The following is a 13,640-nucleotide window of genomic DNA, read 5'->3' as shown; positions in this document are numbered from 1 at the left end:
TAAATTACATAGAGCCTTCAAATGATTATCATCACTTCTATTCTTCCATTTCTTTCAATTTTCTCTTCCAATCCATTTTCTTTGACAGATCTTCCAGTTCTCTTGCTGCCTCTCTCGCATAGTGATGTTCTTTCGTTATCACTTTTTCCAAACTGCTATCTTTGAAAAATCTCCTGACAAAAAACTGCCAAATTTATTGATAGGCAAGCCTTGTCACAGTCTGATATTCCTGATGATGATCGATGATTTCTTTGATTTGCTTTAAACACAGTTCTCTTTTCATTTCCTATGCAAAAAAGGAAGAAAAAAAGTTTATAGTAAAAAGGAAATAATAATGTTTATACATTAAATTTGATGCAGCTCAAAGTCAGCAAAGCCATTTCCACTTCCATTTGAGTTTCTTCGCTTTCCTCTTTCTTCAAGGCAATTTTCAAGAGATAAGGCACACAAATTGATTACAAATCCGATGAAATCCCACACATGAGCAAAACAAAGCACTCGCAAAGATCAGTCAGAAGCTTTTCATTCTTTTCATCTTTTTTCTTGTCTTCATTTTCAATCATCTTTTCAAATCTTCTGCTCAGCAAAGATTTTTTAAAGAATAGGTTCCATTCATTTTTCAGCGCATCGCAATATCCAACATGCTTCATCAGCAAAATTGCATTTTTCATTGTCATTTTCTTTTATCTTATCATTTTATCAACTTTATTTAATAGATCTAAAGTGAAAATGGATTCAAATTCTTGCACACTCATTTCATCAAGTATTTCATTCATTTCTTGCGTTTTCTGCTTTTGTTCAATTTCTGAGCTTCGTTCTAATTCATAAAACAATTCTTCAACAATAAAAATGAGAAAGGAAACGAATCATAAAGAATTGAATTCCATAAAGAATTGGATACTATTGAATTTCATTGAGCTTTCCATCTCCTGCATTTTCGAAAACAGATTGTATTCGGAAAACACAAAAAATTTCGTCATTTACGTTGAATGAACGAATGTTTGGATAGAAGAAAGTTTCAGAAATTTTATCCCAAAATAGCAATTGAAAAATATGTGTGTTTACACTATTCTTTCTTTTGTTGACATTTTTCAAAGGCAACTGTGGTGAAAATAACGATTCATAATTAATCCTTATTTGAAATGGATTTAATGATCATCAGATTTGAAAGAATGGAATTATCCATTCACAGAATGAGAATTCCATAGCTAACATCACCAATAGAACTTAGAATATTATTTCCTGTGATGACAACAGACAATGGCGGAGATGCAATATTTTTGAAATTCTGCCTGACGATTTTTGTCAATTGGATGGCCAAGGGGAACACAACAATTTCATCAATAACACAAAAAGACACAATGAATGCAACTTATATTGTTCTAAATGTTGTGAAGATATTTCAGTCTGTATCCTCTCCAAAGTGCAGGAATGTGAGTTATTGTTGAAATGGTCAATCTCCGCTTTGGAGAGCAATACGATGAGAACGGAGCAGATTATTATATAGCAATTAGGATATAAATGAAGTTACGCAAGATACAAGATTTTTATTTGGTGGAAGAGATGAAAACAAATTCAACTGTTATTTTATTGAATGAAGATTTAAGGATGGAATTGTGTGAAGGACAAAACCTGTACAAAATTATATGGCATTTGAGAGCATAAGGCAGTGGAGCAGTTTGGGGTATTTTTTGGCAAGGAAAGCAACTGGTGATATCGAGGGAAGGATATTAATCATAAAAAAAGGCAAGAATTCAACGAAAAAAGGAGGACCCCAAAATATCGGTTTTATTTATAAGGTTTTCCCGTTTCTCGGACTGCGCTGGGCAGACATGGAAAGCGATGAAATTCTATTTCTGATTCCGCTTTTGTTACAAAAGAAAGGAGAAACTCCAATGAGGAGGCATCCAATTATCGAATATTTGTTGGCAATTGAACAACATTCAGGCCAGTCGCTTTTGGATTTTTTTCTTCGAAGGGACAGCCATTTTGAGTGAGCAAGGCGATTATCATTCGAAGTTTGCTTTCTTCGATGCCACAGCTGATGAAAGAGAACTTGATGGTTTTTGTTTTCATCGTTTGTTTTTCAACAAAGTCGTTGTTTCGCTCAGATTTTATGTCAGTGCACGGTTCTTTGAATTTTGTGCGTTGAGCATCAGAGAATGCATAACAGAAGCATTGTCATCTGCATCATGAGTGTTGATAAGCGAATACCAACTTTTTCTTTCATTCCTTCTCTTCGCTGTTGAAGCACAGCCAACTCATTCTCTTCATTTTCATCAGGATTTATGCTCATCATACACAATCTCGTTGACATTTGATGCTTTCCAATCACGCAGGCAGAAGAGCGATGTGTTTCAAGCACAGATAGATGAGCATCTCTTCCTTCCTCGGCATGCCCATTTCGTCTGCTTCAATCTACCGATCGTTGTCATCTATTTTTTTCTCCCACTTTTCTTCTGTGAAGTGAGCTTGAAGAATGCCAAAAAGCACAAAGTGTGGTCATTCAAGCCACAAGCACCCAAAGTTTGCAAACACTGTTATTTAGTTCCTTTCGGATTCTTTTCTTCTTCTTTGTTTTTATTTTCAAATTTTGAAGAATGGAAAAAGCGAAACAAAAAACCTTCAATTTTCTATGTTTCTTCATTTGTTAAAGGAGGGAGAAAGATGTAGGAGAGGAGGGACAGGGCAGGATGGAGAGAAAAAGAGGAAGAATACAAAGATGCAGAGGCACGTAACGAAATTTGGTTATTTAAGAATTCATTTTACTCCTGCAAAAAAAAGAGCAAACAACTCCCGCAGAGGCGACAGCTGCTCAGGCAATGCATATCTTTTCGCTGCTCACCATCTTTGTCCGAAGTTAATGTGAGAAGAAGGAGAAGGAGAAGGAGAAGGAGAAGGAGAAGAAGTTGAAGAATAAGTTGAAGAAGAAAAAGAAAGAGAGTATTTTGCATCATCATTAACAGTTCTTCTGTTGCTCAATGGGTTTTGCGGAGATGCTGTTGAATTGCTATTTAAATGGCTGCTTTTTTTTCATGGAGAAGGAGGACGAGGCGAAGGAAGAAGAAGAGCAGCAGCAGCAGCAGAAGAAGAAGAAGGAGAATCGAATGGAGATTTGAAAGCAATTTCACCTGAACTGAGTTCAGATGGAGTAAAGAAGGTTATATCGCCTAATGATTCATCATCCATCTTCTTCGTATTCCTCCACCTTTTCTTCCTCAGCTATTCTTCGCAATTAACAACATATCGTTCGAACAGAAGTTGTTCAGATTAAACCTTCCAATTTAACTTTTACTCCTGCTTCTTTTTCCTCTTCCTCTTCTTCTTCTTCCTCCTCTTCCTCTTCTTCTTCTGCTGCTTTTTCTGCTTCATATTCTTCATCCTTTTCCATTTCATTGACTTGTTCGAACATCTTTCCAAAAAATGACACAAATAACGGTAAAAAGGTGGGGGAGAATAAAGAATAGATGATATTCCATTTTAACCTCATTGTCACCTCTAAAACAAAAGACTTGAGCACAAAAATCATAGTCACAATCATCATCATCATCACGATTTCTCATTCCCTTAGCGTTTTTCTCTTTCATATATTTTGTCTTCAACGAATAACACTTTCTCATCCTCTTCCTCTAATTCTTTTTTCAACATATTCATCTCCATAAATTAATTTAACCCGATTTCATTAGCTAAGTTTACAAATACAAACATGATTATCCTCCCTTTCTGTATAGAATACTCAATTTTATTGTTTCTTTGACATTTTTTTCTCTGTTCTTGTATTTTTGATGATTTGTCATTTCTGATCTTTAGAATGTGGACAATTTTTCATATACATTTTATTTTGAACTGCACGAACCGAAATGCTTCTGCTTTTCTTTCAAAATGGATGTTCAAATATGTTCAATCGTATCATATTGATCACATGCCTTCAAAGTCATCAGAACATTTCATATAATTCATTGGAAGAAAAAACTTAATAATTTAAGCTTTCTTAGAAAAATTGAAATGAAAAGTGAAAAAATACATGGAAAGTACATATCAGCTTTTATATTTTCATCTGTCATTCAGCGTTTTGGAAAAATGAAAAGATCGATTCTTTTTTAAGACCATCGAATACAAAATATAGGATGATGATCATGGAAGGGAAAGTATTTTCTGAATTGTCAAGTTCCAGGAAAAGTGAAAAGTGTAGCAAATCATGGAAATATTTGGAAGAACAGTCATACGGAGACCCTGTTATTTTAATGGAATACATGTTTCAACATACAAATAAAGGAAAAAAGTTATTTCCTCAAATTCAGAAGATATTCAATGGTTTTTCGTTTTCTGTTACTGTATTCTTTATTTGAACAATAATCTTTCAATCTCTTTCAACAGACAAAAACAAATATGTTGTTATGAGGCTGGCATCTGTTTACAATAATGAACTCAATGTTCATTCAAAAGTTTCTATCCTCAAATGTTTATGTCACGAATACAGCCATCAGCAGCTTCTTATGTTTGGATTTAACTGCACAATCGGAAATTATAAACATGCAAAGCAAACCAGTTCTTCTGAAAATTTTGATATTCCATATCCAAATAAACCTCCTCTTCCACCCTCAAAATCAAGTTTGGGTTCATTTTTTAATAAAACGGTGTATATTTTTTTATATTTTTTGATGGATAAACCAAGAGCTCAGCAAAACAGACGAGGAAAAATTTTTGAATTTTCTGATAGAAAACTCAACTGAATCTTCGGAAGGTTCGAGACGGACAGTTCAATTAAACGAATGTTTGCTTTTTATTATCATATGAAACAAATTGAATTTTATATTATTTTTTAAAAGGCAAAATGGATTGTGAAGATGATGATTTTTCTATTTTAAATTCAGATGATTGCATGGAGGAAGATATCGACCCTCTGAAAAACTATTTTCAAAGTGATCATATTGTAGATTTAAACTTTGGGCCTCCTGAAATAGAAATAAATGATATCGATTCACCCACGTTTAGTAACATTCATCAAGGAATCGATCAATGGATTGACCGCGAATGCAGGACACATCAGCAAATCAAAGGATCAATTTTAAATGGTGGTGCATTTTATTTCGGATCATCAAACTTTGATTGTTCAAACAATTCAAATGATGTTAATGAAGGAGACATTGAAATGGAATTTATCGACGAAGATTTGACTCATTCATCATTCAAAGATATCATTAGCATTCGTGGTTCAAATGGTGATGATCGGGATCAATGTATCAATACATCAAAAGATCAATCAATTGAACAGAATTCAACATTGACAAGGTGTTATCCTTTGCAGAATTTTGGTTACACATGTTATTTGGCTTCTTTAATTCAAGTATTCAGATCAATATTTCAATTTTTTGATCACATCGAAGTTACAAATGTTTCAAAGAATTCATATTTAGAGAAATTACTTCAACTTGTTTCTAATTTCAAGAGCAACAAATGCGGTTTCAATTCAAACATTAACTCAAAATGGACACTGTCATTTGTCAAACAATGGGAAAATGAACACTGTTTTTCAAGAGGAAATCAGCAAGAATTCTATGAGGCATTTCTGAATATCTACAGTGATTTATCTTATACAACTCCAGCCCTTTCAAAAGAAATGTGTGTTCAGATTAATTTCCACAAAAAATGCTCAGTTTGTGGCAGTTTTTCATTTGGTTTTTCAGAAACCTCACCAATTATTCGTTTGAATGGTGATGATGTAATCACATCATTGAACAAATCTTTTCAATTTGGCACATCTAATCATAACAATAGAGATGCTTTTTGTGAAAAATGCAGACAAAATACCAACCATTTGGCAATTTTAAATATTATTCAGTTTCCAAATATTTTGGCCATTTCACTTGAATCTCTAAATAACAACAGAGAAAACACGTTGAATGTTCCTTTTTGTTTATCATTTACAAATGAAATGGAGGGATTGAAATGTGGTGATTGTCATGTCGAAGGAGCTTGTAACTTCAGTTTGATTTCTGTATTGTTCTTTCAAGGGACTTATGAATCTGGGCATTTTTTCTCTTTGTGCTTGAATCAAAAAGAGGACAACGTTCATTTTTCGAATGATGAATGGATATTATGCAACGATGAAAATATTTCGGTGGTTGGACAAAATGCACAATCTGAAATAAAAAGACAAATAGATGGTGGTTCTCGTCCATTTTTATTTGTATACGTTCGAAACAATAAACAGCTCTTCAATAATCTTCAAAATCCATTCTCCCCTGACTTATTCAACATTGGACGAGATATTTTCATGTCTCAAAATCATCAAGACGATGTAAGAATTAATTCGTTAAAGAAGCAGACAACAAATAACATGAAGAACAGTGAAGATGAAGGAACAAATTCTTTATGTCTATCATCAACGACAAATTACATATCATCACATTCCCGTTTCACTTCAATTTCTTCAAACATTTCAAACAACACTCTTCATGCGAATGACTCAATCACTTCATCAATTCAACAATATTCAACTACTTCATTGTATCAACCAATTCATTCAAAACATCGCACTTTCTTTAAAAATGCAACATCTTCATCGGAAACAAGAAATTGCTTCAAAGGCAGAAACTCCTCAACCAAAAAGAACTTCACACAGAATTATCAAAAGCAGATTGACTATCAAATAAAAAAACTTCCTACTCGAATAATAAACATGACAAAGGCCAAGTTGTATGAAAAATTTAAAGAAACTCATATGGGTGATTTTTTTTTGATATCATAAAAAAAGATCAAAAATCAAAAAAATAAAATATTTAGTGGTATTTTTTGATCAAAGAGTTAAATTGATTTTCGCAAGTATTTAGTTTTGTTTTCAGTGATGCATGTATGTTTTATTAATTAATATGAAAAAAAGCATACCTTTTTGATGTTTTTGTGGAAAAGTGTTTTTTTTTTTTTTTTTTTTTGATCAAGTTTTATAAAAATATATAAAATAATAAAGAATAATCAAACTTTCAAAGGAAAATAAAAATGTCTAAACAAGTGAAACATAACTTGATGAGAAAAAATTTTCAAACAACATTTATAATTAAACAAATACATAATATTTTATTATTAAAAAGTTAAATATCCAATGTGTTTTTTGTTAATCCAGCTAAAAATTCATTATTAAATTTCAGTTCCAGTCGTGCAGTTCAACGGATTCATCAAATGGAGATTGTGTTGAAAAGGAATCAATAATCAATGGGAACAACTGATTCAATCTCGTCACATCTTTTTTTATTCTTCGAATAAAATGCTCTTCCCACTTCATTTTCAATTTACAGCTCCTCTTTCATCTGTTTCGAATCTGCTCATCAAAAATTTCCTCAGAAAATACCGATGATATTATTTGCTTTTATTTCCAGTCTTTCTGCTCCGTTCTTCACACGATGTTCATCAATTGCTCTGGCAGCATTTGCGTATCTCCTCTTTAAACATATTTTACCAAAACATGAAGTTCAGCTGATTGAGTGCTCAAGTGTGGACAGAAGAGGAAGAAGAGATTTGTATTTTGTTGGCGACTTTCTTGAAGCTTCCGTGAACGAGCCTTTTTTCGCCTTTATGAGGTGCATCACTCAGAAAGACAATTCGATTGTTGGGACATGACAGAACAGAAGCAATTGGTAGTTGAGATGTTGAATTGTTTGTATTTCTCGACGGGCATTCAGTTGACAATGAATATGTGGATGGTCATCTTGGCATCAAAGCAATGTCTTTCTGGCTATCAAAGATGCCCTGAAAGAGGACACAAAACGCGATGGGTTTTCAGAAGAAGGCGAAGAACGTTGGCAAAAATTGTTGATTGTGCAGAGAAATTGTGAATTTATGTGCAAGTGGCAACAAGGTCGAAGAAAGTTGGGGAGATGACACACAAAATAGAAGAAAACATCTCATATGGGAAATTGATGAAATCAGCATTGCTTGTCGGATATTTATTCTCTTGTTTCATAGAATTTTCCATTTAATATGCCTTTTCAAATAAATAAGTTTCCTTCATCGTTTCATCTTCTACATGTTGAATGCATGTTGCATTGTAAAAATCTGAAGAAACTCATCATTTCTATCACACTTCCTGTTTAATTATTGCTTCAATATTCATTCGATTTCGTATGTCTTTATCAACCTCTAAACGCAAAATGCAGATTCAATATCCTTTTCCACTACACTCCTGCTTATAGGCTTTTCTTTACGAAGAATAGAATCGCTTCCATAATCATTAACTTTCATCTGATATTCTGCGATAACAATAGTATTTCTTTTGCATTTCTGGAAGTTAATTGAATACAGGGTTTCGAGAAGAATTTGAAGAAAATTGTTATATATTTGTTCCTCATCGAAGAAGGTGCTGAAGAATAATAATAAGAAGATATAGAAAAGATATTTTGAAAAATAAGGAGTAGAGGATAAAGTCTGATGCAAAAGAAGAAAGTTTTGCTTGTTTCAATGCATGTGAAGACAAATAAGAAAACGAAGAAAACGAAGGAGACAACGAAAACGAAGAGGAGGAGAAGGAAGAAGGTTTTGAAGATGATAATGAAGTGTGAAACGAAGAAGAAGTGAATGAAGTTGATGTGTTCGCACATGCAAAAGTCGAGAAAAAAAATGGCGTTTCGATAATTTGTTGCTAAATCTTTGTCGAATTCTGAGATTTGGTAAAATAAAGGCAAAAAGAGGCTAAAATCGTAACAGAATTGTTCTTCGTTTCGGCTTCTTTCATCTCCTCTTTTGTACCTTTTTCTTTCTGAACCTTTCTTATATCTTTATCAAAATCACCTTCTTCTTCTTCTTCTTTCTCATTTTCGATGCATTTATCTATCAGACGCATTGAACACTTTTCATCTTTATCACACACAAGCTCATTTGTACTCCTCTTCTCTTCCTTTTTCTCTTCCTTCCCCTCCTTCTCACCACCCACCCGAATCCCCTGGCTAGCCACATACGCTGCACAGTTCAGAAGATGCTCTGTGGCTTAAACACATCCCTCGTCGCTGACACGCTGCTGCTTGCAAACACTTCCACATTGTCCAATCTGCTCTTCCCGAGAATCACAAGAGGGATTGGCACAGTCACAAGAGGCGGCAGCGAGAAGGAAGAAATAGATGATGGAGAAGAAGATGAAGGAGAAGAAGAAGACATATTCGAAAAGAAGGCAGTACTTGGGCTAGATATGTTGAGGGATTTCTGTGTGAGTGAAGAGGAGTAGGTAGCTGGAGATGAAGGAGCGAGGAGCTTCAGTGGAGCTCCAACAAGAACAGAAGAAGCAGATAATTGGGTGTGGAGCAAGAGAGAAAAAGGAGGAGTGGAGATCGTCGAGGAGGCTGTGATGTGTTGAGAGTGCAGCTAGGCAGATGAGAGTGTGCTGCCGAATGAGCAGGATATCTGCTGCTGTTCACTTCTCAACACCTGCACCTTCCTTACTGCTGCTGCCTGTGCAAGCCTTGTGTCGAAAGCATCAATTTGGTACGTGCAAAACTCGCCTTTCTCCTTCTTCTTTGTCTTCGCCTTTGGCTCTTCATGTTGTCTTCATTTCCTCTGCTCTGCCCTCAATTTGATTCTGAAATCAACCTTCTTTGTCTCTTCCATTTGGACTTGTTCTCCTCTCTCTTCGCTTCCTGGCGGTGTCGTAAAGCGAGCGGATTGTTGCAATGCACCTGACAGCTCCTTCGCTATCGCATTCTCATTCCTTCTTCTAAGTCTATTCACCTCATTCTGCACAGTTAGCGTTGCCAACGCAAGGAAGCCGTACGAAGTGCTAAAGCGAAGCGGGATGCGCAGCTGCAGAAGAGGAAAGTACTTCAGATGTATATCAAACAATTCTACTGCACGCATTGAAAGCCATGATATTGCTGTATGGAATGGGAAACAAAAAGATTAGATTTTTGGTGGGTTTAATAAAGCTGTTGATTGAACAGCTCATATTCATTCGAAGGAAGATGGAATGATCCAATGTAAACTGAGTGAAAATGACATTGAAAAAGTTTGAGAAGGAGCTGAAGAATAAGATAACCGCAAAGTTGAAGATTGAACAGTTGGTGGGAAAGGAGAAGACTTTTAAGAAGTTAAGAATTTGAAGAAGACGATGAATGAAATGAGGGAGAAAATGAGTGAGAATGTGGAAAAGAAGATATATTGAGAAACATGAAATTTGTCGTATGATATTTTTTAGCGAAGATTTCTTGACTTCATATGATGTTGTCTACTGAATAAAACATTGCATTTAACAAGTTAACTTCGCAATGAGACAATAATTAAAATTGCAAATAATTGTCTGATGTACTGTTATTGATCAATAGAGCTTCATTTCTTCAAAGTCATTTGCCTTCTTTCTGTGACTTTCTCCTTTCTCTTCAAAAAATAGAAAATGTTAATATCTCTCAATTTCCTTTCTTTTCCATTTCCATCTTCAAAAAATCTTCTCTTCCTCTTTTCCCCTCTCAAAAAATAATCTTCTTCCGATCTTACATTTCTCAATTTCCTTCTACTCACCAACTTTTACCCTCTTTTCCTTCTCTTCCAAAAAAATATTCTCCCAGCAACAATAAGCTCTACTTCATCATCCTTAGCAACTTCTCCACATATTCACTGTATTATCTTCTCCAAATCTCCTCCTATTCCTTCCCCATCCATCTGTCTCAGAATTTCTTCCATTCAAAAATCTCTCTCGAAATATTAACATTCAAAAGAACACTCAACTCTCACCCCCTGCTGCAAATAATCCTCTTCCATCTCTTCTCTGCCCCATTTCCCTCCTGTGCCATGTGTTGATGAGATAAACATCAAATATTGATTTGAATGTTTGAAAATATTATTAAAGGAGATGATCATGCCAAAAATTGAAAAAACACCTCTTCACTTCCACCACAATGTGAACGGGCTGAGAAGACCCTCCAGTGAGATATATGAATTATTTTGTGGAGAAGGCTGCAATGTTGCGATTAGACCATTCTGAGACTGAAATGAAGAGATTGGATTTTTGAATGATAACGGCTGTGGAAATGAAACTGTTTGACAAAATACAGTCGAAGGGCAGTTTGGTCTTTATTTATTATTTTTTATATAAATATTTGCCAGTTGACTGTTTTTGTGTTGTTTTCAGGGCAGCCAGAGGAAATGAATGAAAATGAATAAAAGCGGGATATCTCGAAATACAGGACAACGGTGGAGTTTGGAGAGAGAATTCATATGGAAAATGTGCTTGATGAAGGGATTGGGAATGAAATTGGAGATAGTTATTTCTAACGAAGCTGATTGGATTTGAAAAGAAAACAAAAGCCTCATTATTTTTTAGATGCACAAAAGAAAATGCATTTGAGGGACATTAGACAACTGAAAAGGATGGTTGACGAATCAATTGCAAAAACTGTTGAAATTTTATTGTTTTTAACAAACATGTTTTGATAATCAAAATCAATTTAAAATTTCTTTTCAAAGACATCGCTTAACATATTATTACGTTAATTTTTAGGATGATAATATTGTGGAAAATATTGTATTTATGTTTTATTGAAGATTGAAAGGATGTTTTGCTTTTTTTATTGAAGAAACGTAATTTTTTCGATGAGTTTATTCTATTTTTTCAAAATTTGAAATAAAACTATATTACAACAAAAAATGTCTATTAATAAATAATAATAACTTCAAATAAAACGACATTTCCGTATAATTTCAATAAAAAAATACTATTATCACCTCACCCTTAATGAAATTAATTTTTGATCAAACGTCGGAATATTTTATGATATCAAAAAAAATCACCCATATAAAAATGTCCAAAAGCACATTTTATAAAAAAACCAAACATATTAAGCAGGCCAAACGTCGAACAGATTTATGCCATTTATGCGAAATGTATTCCTCTCTTCAAAAGAAACGAGACAACCTCAAATCAAAGAATTCTGATCTTTCAGAAAAAGAAAAGGAGACAATGCAACTTATTGAAGATCATCGACTTCTTGCATCTCATCAACAAAGTCACTTCAGATTTTTGAAGAACAACTTAACTCCAAACGAAGCATTAATTCTATTTGACTTTAAAGAAAATTGGACTTTTCCAATTCGGAGAAATCAACTGAGCAAAAATTTCTATTCCAAAGAAAGTGCATCTCACTTTTGTGTAATTGTTTATGTTTTGGACGATAAAAACAACAGAACAAAACACGTTTTCAATTTCTTTTCAAAGATTCTCTCTCATGATTATCGATTTGCCATTGAGTGTTTGCAAAACGTTCTTTCATTGCCAATGCTTCAACAAACAAACACATTTCATTTCATGTGTGACACTGGACCACACTTTCGCAATTCACAACTCCTTCATTTCCTTTTGTCTAATAATTCTTCATTTGCAAAAAATAAAACCACCACTTTATCATTTTTTTGTGAAAAACATGGGAAATGTGAGTGTGATGGCGAGTTCGGGAGTTTGACACGTCTGCTAAATTACGAGTTGAGCAATGATATCTCAATAAATAATATAGATGAACAAATTGATTTTTTCAATAAGATCACACACAACTCTCATTCACTGAAAGATTTTGACCTTAATGAACAAAAAAATACATATCGGTATTTTTTAAGGTTGCAATATTTTTTTATTTTTTATTTTGATGATTGTTGATCTTATTTCTTTTTTCAATAATATATTTTTTCAGATACAACGCTTCTAATAAAATTCTTTGGAAAAAGCTAAAGGCAGATGCATTGAAAACCTTCTTATTTTACGAAAAGCGAAATGAAAATATTTACAGATCTGTTGCTTCTCCATCGAATTCAAGAGGGGATGAAAAGATGAATTTTAAAGAGGAAAGGGTGAGAGATGAAAAAAATAAAAAACAATTTTCAATTCGTGAGTCTGTTCCACAAGTTGAGTTAATTGGAAGCAACACGTTAAAATTGTTCGCTGAAAGAAAAAAACACTGTTGTTTTTTGAATTAGTTTTATCAAAGTTATTCGATTTGTTGTATTCTGCTTTCGAATAATTTTGTCTTTGTTTTGAAAATGGACTTTTCAAGTTGTTTGTTGCTCAAGCTTAAATTTTTTTGGATTATTTTTCCAAAAAAAATTTAAGTACCCCCGTTTTTTTGCTGTGTGCAGAAAATGAAGGGGCTAGGCTGATTCCGTCCTGGGACTGTGCTGTGACCGGTCCAGCACAGTCCCTTGAAGGCTTTGGGTCCAGAATCAGCCTCCCAGGGCAAACGCTTGATAAGTCATTTTTGAACCAATTCAAAATTAAATGAAAGTTTATTATTTGATAATTTTGTTTTGTTTTGTATTAACTTTTTCGGCCGGAATTTTTGATTTAAATATTTTTGTATTCATTTATTTCCAAAAAATTTTAAAATCTGTATTTTTCGAAAGTTTTGGAGATATTGTTCATGCAAAAATAAAATAACTGTTGAGAGAATGTGATTTATTATTTTTCGATAAAGAATAAAAAACATATGATGTTTTCATTTGAATAAAAGAAAATATATTCTCTGAAAGGCTTTCACTGTTTCAGTAATGTTTAGAATGTTCAAAATGAAATATTTGACTTATGTGTTATCTTTATATTTGTATATTGATTCAGTGCTCTTTTTTTGTAATAGATGTGTGTTGCATTCCCAAAATCTTTATATTCAGAAACCGTATTG

At 33.6% G+C, this 13,640-nt stretch overlaps 2 protein-coding genes across 2 annotated transcripts; both read right to left on the bottom strand.

The window, feature by feature from the left end:
• Window positions 1-3,033: 3,033 nt before the first annotated feature.
• On the bottom strand, window positions 3,034-3,412 carry MONOS_15500 (uncharacterized protein; the record flags this gene model as incomplete). Its single annotated transcript, XM_067868383.1, has 2 exons — window positions 3,034-3,131; window positions 3,277-3,412. 2 exons carry the CDS (start codon window positions 3,410-3,412, stop codon window positions 3,034-3,036), a joined length of 234 nt encoding a protein of 77 aa, XP_067736643.1.
• A 5,549-nt stretch (window positions 3,413-8,961) lies between these two features.
• Window positions 8,962-9,840, bottom strand: MONOS_15501 (uncharacterized protein; the record flags this gene model as incomplete). Its single annotated transcript, XM_067868384.1, has 2 exons — window positions 8,962-9,351; window positions 9,577-9,840. The coding sequence occupies 2 exons, from the start codon at window positions 9,838-9,840 to the stop codon at window positions 8,962-8,964; spliced, it is 654 nt and encodes a 217-aa protein (XP_067736642.1).
• Between the last annotated feature and the right edge of the window lie 3,800 nt (window positions 9,841-13,640).

Source organism: Monocercomonoides exilis, assembly GCF_001643675.1.
Source record: "Monocercomonoides exilis strain PA203 chromosome Unknown scaffold1-2713096, whole genome shotgun sequence".
Lineage (NCBI taxonomy): Eukaryota > Preaxostyla > Oxymonadida > Polymastigidae > Monocercomonoides > Monocercomonoides exilis.
The sequence above is the reverse complement of the archived record's forward strand: the minus strand, read 5'-3'. Positions and strand labels throughout refer to the sequence as shown.